A 16936-nucleotide genomic window follows, 5' to 3' on the forward strand; every position below is an offset into this window, starting at 1 on the left:
TCGCCGGCTTTTCATCCCACCTACATACCCTTTAGTATAAATCATCAGATTTATAAAGTTTACTTCGAGTACTGTTAAATATCAAAAATATCAATTTTTAATCATTTGCCATAAAATGTGTATTACATTGCAAATTTCAAAATTATTTGATATCATAAGGACATTCTTTGTATTCAGAATGCAATTCGATATGTCTGATGTGCTCCAATGTCCCACAATAAATACTGTCCAAACGTTCATACCTCACCCCTTAATGTAGCCGTGTAGTGATTTTGAATTAAAATTCAAAATCACTACACGGCGCCATGTACTAATGCAGTTGAGCAGCAAAACCTGAAAATTTGTAGAATTTCAATGCCTTTTTATTTGATGGAGTGGTGAGGGCGTGAATATGGGAGGAAATTACCCAAACATGAAGCCAAAATACTCTCTCTGTTTTGTGCTCTAAAGAAGTGAAGAAAATAATTCCCAAATAATGCCTCAGAACGACCATGGATGTGAGGTTGGAGCAACAGGTTTTGCAGATCAAGTTATAAAGTTGCAAGGATATGAAGGTTGAAAGCTTGTGGTTTATGATGTGCACATCAGTAGCGTAGCCAGCGGGGGGCAGAGTGCCCCCCCTGACAAAAAATGAAAGAAAAAAGTGCCCCTCTGACAAAAAATAAAAGAGAAAATCTGGAGGGCAAAGGAAAAGAAAAAGGGCAGGGAGGTCTTTTTTACCCAAATTCAGCCCGAAAATATAAAATGTTTGCGCGCTACGCGCGCACATTGTAAAGATATAGCCAGTTCCCTCCTAATAATGGGCGAAAATAGTGTAAAATACCAAATTTTAGCGCTATGCGCGCACATCGCCCCAATAAAGCCTTTTGTGTCTATGTATTGTATGATGCAACTGTAATTTTTTTCGTCTGTGCCCCCAAAATTTTATTTTGCCCCCCCTGACCAAAAAAGCTGGTGCACATTGTGCCATTTTTATAGTAACACAAAGCACACTGAAAACAGATATAGAATACATTGTGCCACACAAAAATATAATGAAATGTGCAATTTTTTACTGTTTCAAAGTTTCGGTGTCCTGGGGAACCATAAATGGCTATGAACAGAATGATGTACGGTACAACCTGTGGACAATCCAATGCGGAAATAGTTATCTGTGCTACATACCTGACAAGTTTCAATTCAATACACCTGATGATAACTGATACTCATGTGTCAATCTGTTCTAAACTCAAATATTTGCATAATTAACTTGATCGCCACAAAAGCGAATTGTTTCATTTAGTTTTGATTTTTAGCACTCATAATCAGTGGCCCCATCAGGGGGCTGCTGAGGGGGTCTCCCCATTGGCCTTCAAAAGTCATAAAAGTTTCACTAAAAATTCCAGTCTGACAATTTGGGGCAAACTCTTACTCAGGGATGAAAGTCCACTTTTGATAAAAAGCCTGAAAAACAGCGAGAAAATGACCAGAATGGCCCTTAAATGGACTGAAAATATAAAAAAATTGGCGTACATCTGGACAACAAAAGGCCTGAAATCAGGCAAAAGCCTGAAAACTTACATCCATGTTAATAAACAAAATAAAAATATATTAGAATTAAAATTCTACTAGGAATTAAATCAAATTGAATGAAAATAAAAAGATTTCTTAAAATCAATTGACTTTAAAAAAATGATGTACATGTACGAAAAAAACTCCTGCCATCTGTTGGTCATGGTACTCTCTTAATTCTCAAGATTAAAAAGTTAATACTTAAGGTTGTGATGAGGGACAAATCAGGCTTAGATAAAAAAATCCTTAATCCAATATGGATTGAAAAATAATTTTAAATACATGTATCATTTATATTAATTATAGATTAAAATTCAAATCCATGCATGAGCTTTGTAATCCATAAAATTGTTATCTAATTTGGATTAGGTTTGGATTAGTGTCTATTTTATCCAAAGATTTATCCATGCCAAGATTAAAAATATCAATCTTATAATGGATGTGAATTTCAATCTATAAGATTTAAAGTTTTCAATCCCATTCAGATAAGTTAAATTTCAATCTATTGGATAACGAATATTAATTTAATCTATTGCCTGGATTGGTCCCTCATCACAATCTCATCACATTTTAAACTTAGGAATTTGTAGGCTATTATAAGTATTATAATGCGATTCAGGGACTCTGGTTCCTACACTTTCCAGGACCTTATATTCATACAACAAGCATTCCCTGACTTTTCATGAGATATGCCTTATAGACTGGTAGCTAGCAGCACTGGCTTTGCATCCCCAGGACTAAACCAAACCAACCTTTTTAGGTCCCAAACTACATTCAAGATGTTCATAAAATTAAAAGTGGACCTGAGCATGTAGGGGTCAATTAAAGGTCAACACAGCCACACATGTGTAAAATTTCAAACTTAAATTTTATTTTTTGGTTACAAACCCTGTGGGTACCATATTTATTTGAAACGTTTCCATATAATGTAACTGTTTTCTTATTTCCTAATTGTGACTTGCAATGTTTGGTTAAATGACAACTACCTTCTAGCCTGAGAAAGTGTGAAAATGAAAACCTAATCATATCTGCTCTTTGCAGGCCAATTCTTTCTTTTGAATGAGACAATACTACAACACAATACAATTAAAGTGTAACAATTTAATGAGGTTGACTTAGATGTCATTTTTTGATAATTAAACAGTAATTGTAAAATTCAAAGACATTACGCTCGCAAATCAACAACAGATATGCCATGCATTGATATTGAAGTCAATGTTGAGTTTGTATTACTGGTACTCAAACTTGTATTGACTTTGGCAACAAAGGTAATATTTCACAGGCCCTGCTTTTGGCAAACAATGCATAAATGTATGTAATTTCATGGTTCGCTAGCTTATGGCCTGTTCTTTGAATTATGTCCTCTCTAATGAACATTCAAAATTATATTACAGGGCATTGCATGTATGATGTATGTAGGAGTGCATGCACTATTCAATGCATTGATGGAAAATGAGTAAACAAACAAAATGACACTGAAATAGAAAAAAAAATCCAATTTTTTGCTGACAACCCCACTACAGTCAGTCTACTCTGAAGTACAAAGTACAGACGCGGACGCACACATTGTGCCGACTTTGAAGGCTTGTGTATCTCAGCAGAGATGCAGCACTGCGCACTGTTTACGCGCTGTATACGCAAGCGTTGTCACTTTGTACTTCATTTATAGTATCACATAGCAAACAAGCCTTGAAATAAATAGTGTTAGTAATCACTGGGACTGGGAGCAAAATATTTGTCCTCGTAGAGAACACAAGTTGCTCCTGATCTTTATAAAATTCTCATGAACCAGGAGCAATGACCTAAAACAAATTGTTCCTGGTGCCAGTTTTGCACTTGATGCAGTAGTGCTGGTATATGCTGTAGAGTATGCAGAAAAGGTTATTTCTATTTGAAAATCGTTCCTGTTTCTTCAGAAATTGCTCCTGGTTCTTGTAAAATCCCAGTGAACCAGGAGCAATGTTCAAACTCATATTGCACCTGGTTCCAGTCTGCTTATTTCAAGGCTTGATAGCAAATTGCTTCAAGACATTTTTAAAGGTTCTAAAAGATATTCTCTGCTTAAACGTCCATCACTGGATACCAAAAAATAGGGACAGCAGTCCCAGATGGGTCATCTGTAGATAGCAAATATTCATAATAAATGGACTGATATACAGACACACGACTTGTGTGTGATGCCATACACACAGACAACTTGTGATGACTCCAGTCCCTATAAATGTTATGCAATATATGTCAAAAAAATGTGCCCGGATTAAAATACCAGTATAAATTAATGAATTGTTGTACATTAAATGTGCCAATGTACCATCAATATCTGTATTTAGTTGAGTAGTCCTTTGGTGACACAACTAAACCTCGTCCTTTACGTGCTCCACGATACACAGTCTCCAGAATATCAATCATTTCTTGTGGATTCTCCAGTGACCAGTTGATCTTATTGTTATTACCAGTCCCTAAATCTATCATAATGTGTTTGTTCCTGAAGAAGAACATCACAGTACATGGATCATACAATTCATACATTTTGTTGAAATCTGGAACCTCTGTGATGTCCACTAGATATTGCACTGCAAAGTTTTTCACCTTATCTGCAATTTTGTACAGGACTTCATCCATCTTCATGCATGTTGGGTCCCAATCGTGACCAAAGCGTATAACGACTACTTTGTCAACTTCTGACATGATGGCTTGGTCCACTTGCCAGCCATTGTGGAGATGTGGCAACATAAAAGACATGATGAACTGGTAGGGATTATAGCAACTTGCTAATGTCCAGTGCAATCTGGATCAAATCAATGTAATTGTAAGCTATTCAAAGTAGTTTATCCGTCTTCCGCCAATTGTCTCCGATTATTATCTGAAAATAAAAAATAATTACATATTTGTAAGAAAAATATTATACTACATACGTAGGCCTACACATGAAATCTTGATCAATAATTTGGGTTTAGGTTGTTCAAAAGATGAACAAAGTTTTTTTTGGTTTAAATTTGCACTCCCACTTTAGAGGTGACGGGTATATGTACTGTAGGCCTGTTAAGACCCCCTTTGTCAGCATTTCTGTCACCCAAAGACCCCATATTTGTTTACAAACACATGCTCTGTCTCCCGAAGACCCCCTATTTTTCCATCTTTCATTTATCACTGATTTTGTTACTTATTTTGAAAATACAAAAGCCATTTAGAACTAGAAATTCAATGTTTGAGGTTTCTCTGGCACTGTTTCGGCTCTCACCCAAAGGTTTCATTTAAAAAAGGTCAAAAATCATGCTCTCACCCAATGACCCCATATTTTTTACATTTTGCTCTAACCGAATGCCCCTTGAAGTTTTGTCCTACACCTATATCCATTTCATATTATTGAAGTGCCCCCTCCCCAGATCAGCCCATTAACTTTAATTATGCATTTCATTTTCAAACACCAGTGGCATAATAATTAATGTTATGTTGGAGGTCGCATGTCACAAATAGGTCACCCAAAAATGGAGGAGCCGTAACATGAAAATGCTTTCTTCCCACTTCAAGTTTACTTTATTCTAAAAGTATGATACTTATTTTAGAAAGTTTGGTGTCATTTTGTAGATAATTATGTTCTTTGTCAAATGCACAAAACCCCAAGTCAATTGTTCAACTACTTTGAGATTTATACTTAGGGTTGTACATGTACACAAAATTGTGAAATTATGGCAAACTTCAAACCTTTGTATCTTAAAAAGTACAACTAGCATGGACACCAAATTGCATATATATCATCCTGGATTGTTAATCTACCTCATAGTAGATCAACTGTAACAGAAGATGTAACTAATTAATTGCCTAATTAAATACTAATTAAGACAGTTTTCCCTATATGTTACTGTACAAAGTGTGTACCGTACGTAATGCTCCGAGATCTCTTGCCCGAGTCACCCTGCTTATTCAAAAGTACACATATTTTTAAGGAAATTTGATGAGGAATTCAATTATGCTATTAGTTTTAGTGCCAGACATGGAGGAAAAAAGTTTTGATTGATAATGTCATACAAATTGTAAAATTATTTTTTCAATTTTTGACCACCCTGTATGTTTAACGCAAGGGATACCAAACTCTTTCTTCCTAATTTGTTGGGAGGGCCCATGCAATGTCTTTCTGAATCCATATTTATTTTGAGCTACATAGCTTTCAGAAAAAGAAAATATGGGGTTTACCATGACACGAAAGATGCTAATTTTGTTGATGTTCCACCCTGTATATTTCTTACCCACCCTGTATTATGATATTATACTTTGTTGATTTGGCATCCTTGTAATATAAGCTTTCCAGAAATGTATGGTCGTGCGCCATGAATTGGGGTATAGGAAAAGGTGGCGGTGTTAAATTTTTTTATTTTTTCCCAAACATTTTGTCACAGATCTCAAGAATGGATAGGTGTACTGAACTGGTTTTGGTCTTATTTTCTTGCTAATTTATTTGGCTAAAATTGTGGAAGGTAAAACTTTCATACTATTTGTACTTTGTGAGATATTGCCAATTAAAGGATGTTAAGTCAGGGGTGGCGGAGCCTACGGATGAGGAGCCTACGGATGAGGCATGTCATGTGTTAAAGTATAGGGAATATTGTTTTTTGGTGACTCTCAAAAATATTTTTTACTGTAACTTCATAACCCAGCAAGGTATTGAGATGAATTATGTACCATTGTTTTGGTATTTATGTCTAGTAGGTAATGTGACCAATTTTACTTTAAGCTAGTTTAATTTGTTGTAAATGTGCTGCATTCTGTGTCATGGGTTCTAGGCTTTTCCTATACATTACTGTACTAAGCATGCATTTATGCTCCGAAATGTTCTGAATGTCATATTTCTTGAATAAGTTACCCTACTTCTGTAAAAGTAATCATTTCTTAGAAGGAAATTTGATGAGGAATTCAAATATGCCATTGGTTTTTGTGTAGGGCATAAGGTCGCATGTCACAAATAGGTCACCCAAAAATGGAGGAGCCGTAACATGAAAATGCTTTCTTCCCACTTCAAGTTTGATTTATTCTAAAAGTATGATACCTATTTCAGAAAGTTTGGTGTCATTTTGTAGATAATTTTGTTCTTTGTCAAATACAAAAAAACCCAAGTCAATTGGACAACTACTTTGAGATTTATACTTCAGTATGTAAGATGTGTCAATGGAGGAGCCGGGGCGGGTGAGCTGGGGCGGGTGAGCCCCATAGGGTTAATACACAAAATTGTGAAAATATGGCAAACTTTAAACCTTTGTATCTTAAAAACTACAACTAGCATGGACCACAAATTGCACATATATCATCCTGGATTGTAGATCTACCTCATAGTAGATCAACTGTAACAAAAGAAATAACTAATTAATTGCCTAATTAATTGCTAATTAAGACAGTTTTCCCTATATGTTACTGTACAAAGTGTGCACATAATGCTCCGACATTTCTAAATGGCCTATCTCTTGCTTGAGTCACCCTGCTTATTTAAAAGTACACATATTTTTTAGGAAATTTGATGAGGAATTCAATTTTGCTATTAGTTTTAGTGCCAGACATGGAGGAAAAAAGTTTTGATTGATAATGTCATACAAATTGTAAAATAATTTTACAATTTTTGACCACCCTGTATGTTTAACGCAAGGGATACCAAACTCTTTCTTCCTAATTTGTTTGAAGGGCCCATGTAATGTCTTTCTGAATCCATATTTATTTTGAGCTACATAGCTTTCATAAAAAGAAAATATGGGGTTTACCATGACAAGAAAGATGCTAATTTTGTTGATGTTCCACCCTGTATATTTCTTACCCACCCTGTATTATGATGTTATACTTTGTTGATTTGGCATCCTTGTAATATAAGCTTTTCAGAAATATATACTTTTAATGGTCTAAAATGTATTCATTAAAAGTTGTGTTGAAGTGAATCAAAATTGGTGATATTTTTATCATTTAACATTATGTTACACAAAAGATGATCAATTCATGACATGCAACCATAAAGGAAAAAAGTTTGGATTGAAAATATAATAAAAATCATAAAAATTTTGTAGATATTTGAACACCCTGTATCTCAGTTAGACAACATAACTCATCATTACAAGTTTGCTTTTTTTGAAAGTCTACAATGTTATTAGCACATCTAAAAAGGTTTTAACAGACCAGGTGTTTATGTTAGTAAATAAGAGAGGAACAAAATTGTACACTTTTTGAACCAAAATTTAACTTTTCCACCCTATATGACATTTGTGGCACCCTGTATATTGACCAAATGTTTGTATGTGTGTATTCCTGGTACTCTAAGCTTTACAGTGATATAATTTTATAGGGTTTTGATGAACAGAATATGAATTAGATCAGTGTTAGTACAAAAACATGTAAATTGTTGAATTTTTTAGTATGTAACGCATTTGGCCCCCAATTCATAGCGCACGACCGTATACTTTAATGGTCTGAAATGTATTCATTAAAAGTTGTGTTGAAGTGAATCAAGATTGGTGATATTTTTATCATAAAACATTATGTTACACAAAAGATGACCAATTCATGACATGCATGCTGGAACGTCATACTCTATTAATGATTTCAAAATGGATACAAATTCAATGCATTTTGAAATCATTAATAGAGTGAGACATGAAAACAAATTATAACTTTACATATGGTCATTTTCACGGTAAAGGGTGTAACTTTGGATTTTTAACATTTTAATCCGTAGTGTTCTAATAAAGCCACAGCATTCCATGATTTTTGGCCACATAAGTCATCTAGTTAGCAGCTACCTTGGGTAGCATAATCAGCTTTGGGAGTTACTGCGTTCAGTTTTAGCAGGCTGAAATGTACTTAATATTGCCATTTTGAAAAACTATAAAAACAGTAACATTTTGTAAAACCCTGTGTTTTCTTCAGTTAGTTCATGGATAATTTTTCTTATCCTGAAAGTACAGTCATATGTTCAGTAAACACTGCCACATTAGATTTAATTGTGAACAGCCCTGTATTTTTGAGAACCGGACTTGATATTTGTCGTTTCGAGGCTTCATTTTCCGTTAACAATTGTTAACAAACTTTGTGGGTGTAGCTTTGGTTCATAATTCTTGGTTATTTCTTCACTTCTTCTTGATTCATAACAGTTGTTATCTTAACTTGAAATGGGTAACAAAAATTAGTCGATTTGCAAGCTTTTAAAATTTTTATAAAATCTTGACTTCAAAGAGCCGTTTTCCGTTAACTTTTTGAAGCCTCCGAAACAAACTGTTCAGCAAGCTTGTGCAAATATAAATAAAAGAGCTCATCCAATCTATTTATCAAAATGTAGCAAAGTAGATCCTCAAGTCACATGTTTTTAAATCGTGGAGATATTTATCACCGTTTGAAAATGGGACCCAATACAAACTTTCCGTTAACAATTGAAGCCTCCGAAACAAATGAAGCCTCCGAAACAACAATAAGATTAATTATCATCTATGCATATCTAAATTGGTGTGTTTCATACTGATATCTGCATTGTAATTATTACTTGATATGTGCAGAATGTCATAAATTTAAAAAATTTTGACATTATGGTTAATGTTTGAAAAATATACTGATACCCAAAAAGCCTGTTTCGGAGGCTTCACATGCAAAAAACACCATACTTAACAAATGGGTGAAAAAATTAACATGTGATAAATCTACAATATCTGCCGCATAGAATCATTGATTCAATATACACAAGAAAATAACAGCTTAGATGATCCCAACACTGTTGTTTTCAAAAAAACTACTTCTGCAATGTTTAACAATTGTTAACATGAAGCCTCGAAACAAAAAAAAATGACTTGCTGTGATAATTTAATTTTTGTCACAACTGAAATTCAATACTTAGAAGCAAAGCATGAAAATTGGTAATTGTGATATTTTTATCTATTTTTTATGTCAACTTGTAGTGGTTAGCCAAATATTTGACTTTTATGATCACCTGTGTTGTTAACTGAAGCCTCCGAAACACAAATCGCTTGAATTGCCAATTCTAAAAATAACTCCAATTTCTGTGAAACTTGGCTGGGAGGTTCCTTTCATCAAGTAGTATTTGTACATGAAGTTAGACATTCAAATTATTTTAGGAACCCAATTAAAACTTAAAAAATATGTTTAAGGGATCCAAAATGAGCGTTTATTGCGTTTCGACAGTATTTTTTGTGGGACATGAGACCACCTCAGACCTATCGAATTGCATTATGAATACGAAGCATGTCTTTCTGATATCAAATAATTTTCATTTTTTAAAATCACAATATAATACAAATTTTATGACAAATTATAAAAATTGGATATTTTTCAAATTTTGATATATAACAGTCCTCGAAGTAAATTATATAAATCTAATGATATATTCTTAAAGTGTATGTAGCAGGGAGGAAAAGCCGACGGTCAATTGAAAATTTTGACCTTTCATATTGAAGATATGGAATTTTTTCCCAAAAAGACATAATTTTTTTTGTGTGTTTTGGGGAAAATCCATATCTTCAATACGAAAGGTCAAAATTTTCAATTGATCGTCGGCTTTTCATCCCACCTACATACACTTTAAGTATAAATCATCATATTTATAAAGTTTACTTCAAGTACTGTTAAATATCAAAAATATCAATTTTAATGATTTGCCATAAAATGTGTATTAAATTGCTAATTTCAAAAATCTAAATTATTTGATATCAGAATGACATTCTTCAGTATTCAAAATGCAATTCGATATGTCTGATGTGCTCTAATGTCCCACAATAAATACTGTCCAAACGCTCATACCCCAGCCCTTAAGGTTTGGAAATTTCCATTGTAAATGACACTTGATGTTAAAAATTTTCAAAACTGCAATTACAAACATAGCAAAACATGGTATAAAATTTAACTTATATCTGTTGACTTACTTTGGAATGGGATTTCACATGTATTCCAGCTTTCATGTCATAATTTTCTGAGGTTATGTAAAATACATTTTTCTTAGATTTTAACCAAAATCTTATGGAAATGTCAAATTTTTATTAGAAATCAAAAGGTTTAAGCCTTGAAACATTATTTTACTGGAATTTAAGTTGCTTCTATGCATGATTTCAGTAAACAGAAACATATTTAAGTGGTTTGAAATTTTGACCCAAAAAATCAAAAGTTACACCCTTTACTGTGAAAATGACCATATAGGCCTACAGCCTACACTAGGACCTATTTTTCTTTTTTTATAAATGTCAACCATTAATGATCCTAGCATTTATCTCTAGGTTGAGGGACAATCCAAAAGCTAAAAAACAAAACAAAACAAAGTAAAAAAGTGTTTCAAATACACATAAGGCCAAGTAAAAATAAAACATGTTTCACGTCCGGGTTTTGAAAAAAAAAGGAGGAAGAGGGGCTTTTTATTTTCTATTTTTATTGCAAAATTGGTGTAAATACCCATACTTATAACGCCCATGAAAGTCAATTCCGAGTTTATCGTCCCTTTTTTTTCCCAGGTTGGTGAGGTGACTTTTTCATTTTTCATTATTTCATCAGATTTCATTATTGACCTAAAATGCGTGTTGATTTAAAGCCACACTCATACATGTTATTTATAAACATGTTTTTATATGGGTAGGGACTAGAAAAGTTAGAAAAGAGCCTGGTTTTGCTTCCAAGTTATGAATTTATATGTTTTACAAACAAAAATATATGTTTCCAATTGCTAAAACTGGTGAAAACACTGATATTTTGAAAATAATGAATTATTTTGGCATTTTTGAACATTTGACGCGGGTGTTTTTTTTTTTTTTTAAATGACGCGGGCGGGGGACGATAAACTCGGAATCGACTTTCACGCGCCTAATAGAGCCTTTTTAGCATATGGGCGACTTCAAAAAAAATGACTCCTTTCAGTTTCCACCCTATATTTGTAAATTGAAATGATTTTTAGAGCAGGTAATTATTCTTAAATATGAGTTATGATGCCCACCTTTCATTGCCAGAAAATGTTTTCTATGGCTGCTTCAGAAAAAAAATATGAGAATTTTTGATGCCAAAAATAGTCAGGAGGGTAACGTTTTTTGTGGACATTGAAATTCAACATGAAATTTCTGTAAGCTATAGCAAAAGTAAGACCTATTCAATTTGATTCCTGATATTTGTTCCAGTAACATGTACCCTTATATTATAATTTTACCAAATATCTGTATAATTTAGCTTTTGTAAGTACCAACAAATGTGTCATCTACCAATGAAGTCAACATTTTCAAAAAAGGGGGTCAAATTCTAATTTAGCAATAAAATCACTCAAGAAAGAATATTAATCAACAGCTGAAAATTCCAGTTTCCATATTTTGAATAGGTGTTCTGTTACCTTTCATTCAATGCTAAATTGATGTTTGTAAATTACATTTTCTTATTATAAATTTGAGTTCAAACTGTGTACCCTAAGAATGTCAGGAGTGTAACATTGAATTTTATCCTGGATTTTGACAATGTTATTGCTGATGAAATTGAGCAATCATATTTTTCTGTTGTTGTATCTAGTGCAAATAAACTAATAATGATGGAAACAGACATGCTATGTTACATGTGTCTGCTTCATTGTGCATTAAGTTGGTTGTCAGGAGTGTAACACCATTTTAAAGTTACACTCCTGACAACAAAACAACACCAATGCACAATTGTAAAGTGAAATTTATGGCAATATTATCAATAATATATCATGTAATCATATAAACTAAAGTACAAATAACCAACAAAAATAAAAATCATGGCAATGTTAATGTGTTCTGTTCAAAAACAGGGCTTCACCTTGCCTAAGTACCTTAACAGACACTATGTTTAGCCACATATTTGTACTTTTTATAACTAATTTATGTGTAATTAATATATTTATGATTGTCAGCATTACTTTAACATCCCTAACAGTTATTTCTTTAAACAATGTCAAATGTTTGTGATCATCAAGAGTTGCTAGTATTTACCACTCTTGGTGTGTCAGGAGGGTAACACAAAGTGAACAAAGTACATTATGTATCTTGGTGTTGAACTATCTTAGAAATGAATGAAGCATTAGCTCCACATTTTCAGAATGGTTAAAACAAGACTATGTTGACATTTTAAAGGCAAGTTTACATGGTGTTACTGATATTCGTTTTGAATTATCATTAAAATATTAAAAACTTGAGATAAATTCTTGCAGAAGGGACAAAAAATTTCAAAGACACCCATAATAATTGTTGTAGAATGAGCTTTTCTATGTTTCATATATGTTGAACAATCTAAATACTTGATTTCTAAACAAGACAAGGATTTTGAGATGCACAGAATAGCAATTTCCTATCAAAGTTGGCACGTCAGGAGTGTAACACCAATGTACAAATATGGTATAAATACATTTTGGATCCTGCAGTGCCTTGTCATGCATTATGCTATGAACTTAAAACTTTTGGAATAGTTTCTGACAGGTATTGTTTATAATGTAGGTATGTTAAACAGTTTAACTACAGTTAATTTTTTTGAGAATGAAAACTTCTGCCCCTCAAGTGAGTAAAAATCAGTGTTTTTAATATGAAAAATGATATTTTTCAGTTTTTGATGGTAAAGATATACTTTAAAGGGCTTGTTTGTCTTTAACTCATGTCACAGATTACCTCAGAATGTTACAGTAGTGTTGATAACCATTATTTTAGATACCTAAAAAACAAATAAAGTTTTATGTGACTTTTCTTACAAAGTGGGTATATTCTGTAGTACATGTGCCATAAAAAAATAAATAGATGTTTTCAGACTGTCCCCTCAACTGTTTCACAAACTTTAACATACTAACTTCAAAGTAGCACACAAAAATCACTTGGATAGCGAATTTGAATTTTCGGACAAAATGTCCCACTTTGGAGTCTTTTTTTTTTAAGTCGCCCATATGGTCATTTTCACGGTAAAGGGTGTAACTTTGGATTTTTAACATTTTAATCCGTAGTGTTCTAATAAAGCCACAGAATTCCATGATTTTTGGCTACATAAGTCATCTAGTTAGCAGCTACCTTGGGTAGCATAATCAGCTTTGGGAGTTACTGCGTTCAGTTTTAGCAGGCTTAAATGTACTTAATATTGCCATTTTGAAAAACTATAAAAAACAGTAACATTTTTGTAAAACCCTGTGTTTTCTTCAATTAGTTCATGGATAATTTTTCTTATCCTGAAAGTACAGTCATATGTTCAGTAAACACTGCCACATTAGATTTAATTGTGAACAGCCCTGTATTTTTGAGAACCGGACTTGATATTTGTCGTTTCGAGGCTTCATTTTCCGTTAACAATTGTTAACAAACTTTGTGGGTGTAGCTTTGGTTCATAATTCTTGGTTATTTCTTCACTTCTTCTTGATTCATAACAGTTGTTATCTTAACTTGAAATGGGTAACAAAAATTAGTCGATTTGCAAGCTTTTAAATTTTTTTATAAAATCTTGACTTCAAAGAGCCGTTTTTCCGTTAACTTTTTGAAGCCTCCAAACAAACTGTTCAGCAAGCTTGTGCAAATATAAATAAAAGAGCTCATCCAATCTATTTATCAAAATGTAGCAAAGTAGATCCTCAAGTCACATGTTTTTAAATCGTGGAGATATATATCACCGTTTGAAAATGGGACCCAATACAAACTTTCCGTTAACAATTGAAGCCTCCGAAACAAATGAAGCCTCCGAAACAACAGTAACATTAATTATCATCTATGCATATCTAAATTAGTGTGTTTCATACTGATATCTGCATTGTAATTATTACTTGATATGTGCAGAATGTCATAAATTAAAAAAAAATTTGACATTATGGTTAATGTTTGAAAAATATACTGATACCCATAAAAGCCTGTTTCGGAGGCTTCACATGCAAAAAACACCATACTTAACAAATGGGTGAAAAAATTAACATGTGATAAATCTACAATATCTGCCACATAGAATCATTGATTCAATACACACAAGAAAATAACAGCTTAGATGATCCCAACACTGTTGTTTTCAAAAAAACTCCTTCTGCAATGTTTAACAATTGTTAACATGAAGCCTCGAAACAAAAAAAATGACTTGCTGTGATAATTTAATTTTTGTCGCAACTGAAATTCAATACTTAGAAGCAAAGCATGAAAATGGGTAATTGTGATATTTTTTACCTATTTTTTATGTCAACTTGTAGTAGTTAGCCAAATATTTTACTTTTATGATCACCTGTGTTGTTAACTGAAGCCTCCGAAACACAAATCGCTTGAATTGCCAATTCTAAAAAATAACTCCAATGTCTGTGAAACTTGGCTGGGAGGTTCCTTTCATCAAGTAGTATTTGTACATGAAGTTAGACATTCAAATTATTTTAGGAACCCAATTAAAACTTAAAAAATATGTTTAAGGTTTGGAAATTTCCATTGTAAATGACACTTGATGTTAAAATTTTCAAAACTGCAATTACAAACATAGCAAAACATGGTATAAAATTTAACTTATATCTGTTGACTTACTTTGGAATGGGATTTCACATGTATTCCAGCTTTCATGTCATAATTTTCTGAGGTTATGTAAAATACATTTTTCTTAGATTTTAACCAAAATGTTATGGAAATGTCAATTTTTTATTAGAAATCAAAAGGTTTAAGCCTTGAAACATTATTTTACTGGAATTTAAGTTGCTTCTATGCATGATTTCAGTAAACAGAAACATATTTAAGTGGTTTGAAATTTTGACCCTAAAATCAAAAGTTACACCCTTTACCGTGAAAATGACCATATACAAAAATGCCTGGAAAAAGGAGGAGGCCTGGAAAAAGGAGGAGGCCCTTTTCCATTTGTTGTTCTGAGAGTTACACCCCTTCTAATGATCACAAAACCTTCCTAAAATGTTTCTTGTATCTTAACAAGGCTATAGAAAGCATCCCAACTTCCTAGATTTATTTTTTGAAAAGTTATTATTACTGAATTTCAAAAAATAAAAATATATTTGAGGAAACCTCAAAAAAGGAAGCGGGAGGGGACGCGAAACATGTTCATTTTTTTATTTGGCCTAACATGGGGAATACAAAATATTCTAGAACTTTCTCATGTCATGATCAGGAATAGTGCCGTACTATTACGCTGACTTTCGTATTCGGCGAGGAGGACGATTTCGACCTCCTGGTTTGTTTACAAACAGAGAGGTAGACAAAAGACCGTTCCGCTTGTCCAAACACTCAAGTATCAGAAGGATGGTCCACAATAGCGTGATTCACGTAACATGAATAGGGATTAAAAAGCTGTCACGTAGAACCATGTGCTTCTATTGTCCAATTTGCCATCAAGATTTCATATGGAAACAGTTCAGACCCAGTACAGTATCATGTCAGAAATTAATATTTTGTTCTGGGTCTGATTATTCGGACTAGATCAGGAATTGCATTAGGGGTTCAATCCGGTTCATTCATATATTTTCATGACTAAACAGTTGTAAATGCCCGAGGGACCGTTCATACATACACGCTACATAACAGTGCGCATGATTGTCGAGAGCCGGCATATTAAAACAGCGTTTATGCCTGATATCCCGGATGTGCGATCACCAGGTAGGGAAAATGAAGAAAAATCCTGTTTTTTAATAATGTTACTTGGAATTTTTTTGTTATTATTTTGATGAAATAAGAATCACAAATCAAATGTTCTGGTATGTATATGAACGGGGTTCATTTTATCCCCGAGCGAAGTGAGGGCTTTTTACTTTCACCACGACCACGTATACGTGCGCGACGTCAAGCGTGTGCATTGGACCTTATGCAAATAATACGCGCTGGACGGCTAGCAGTACGCTTAATTTGTAAAAGGAAATCTGAAAACAATGGACTATACTAAAATGCAGTAAACCTTTGATGAGCGCGACTACCGTGATGTTGCAAATTCGGCACTAACAACGCGTACGCCGTACGGCGCACAGTTCATTCATAAATTTCCACTCAGCAACAACATATCGCCTTAGCAGCCAATCAGAGACAAGTGCGTGCAACGCAGTAAATACGCGATGTATCCTTACAATACGCGCTCGTCAAAGGTTTACTGCATTTTAGTATATTTAAGTTTATTTTTTAAGCTTACTTACAGTTACGTAAAAATAGATAATTTAATGGAGCGACATATGAAATACAGAAAATACGAAACACAGGCATAACAATGATAAATAAAACTGTATACCTCAACTGTAAGTCTATAACATGTATAAGGACTTTCTCTGCTGCAAAATAACAAAGTAGAGGAACGTTTTCTCAGCGTTTTTGTTGATGACTGATGATTTGACCCCGGACGCGGAAGTTCATCTTGTGGCAGCAGCCTTCGACACTGCTTGGTATTTAGGAACTGCCTTTTTAAAGCCATATTCATTTTAATCTCACAATTACTCCCAAAT

The 16936-nt window shown here is 33.4% G+C and overlaps 1 protein-coding gene across 1 annotated transcript; it reads right to left on the minus strand.

Annotated features, from left to right (window-relative positions):
• Positions 1 to 2611: 2611 nt before the first annotated feature.
• LOC140155648 (thioredoxin-like protein 4A) lies at positions 2612 to 16834 on the minus strand. The gene is made up of 2 exons (XM_072178572.1): positions 16726 to 16834; positions 2612 to 4414 (listed from the first exon to the last, which is right to left on the minus strand). The coding sequence occupies exon 2, from the start codon at positions 4291 to 4293 to the stop codon at positions 3865 to 3867; it is 429 nt and encodes a 142-aa protein (XP_072034673.1). The 5' UTR covers positions 4294 to 4414; positions 16726 to 16834; the 3' UTR covers positions 2612 to 3864.
• Between the last annotated feature and the right edge of the window lie 102 nt (positions 16835 to 16936).

The sequence above is a fragment of the Amphiura filiformis genome, chromosome 6 (assembly GCF_039555335.1).
Source record: "Amphiura filiformis chromosome 6, Afil_fr2py, whole genome shotgun sequence".
In the NCBI taxonomy this organism is placed as follows: domain Eukaryota; kingdom Metazoa; phylum Echinodermata; class Ophiuroidea; order Amphilepidida; family Amphiuridae; genus Amphiura; species Amphiura filiformis.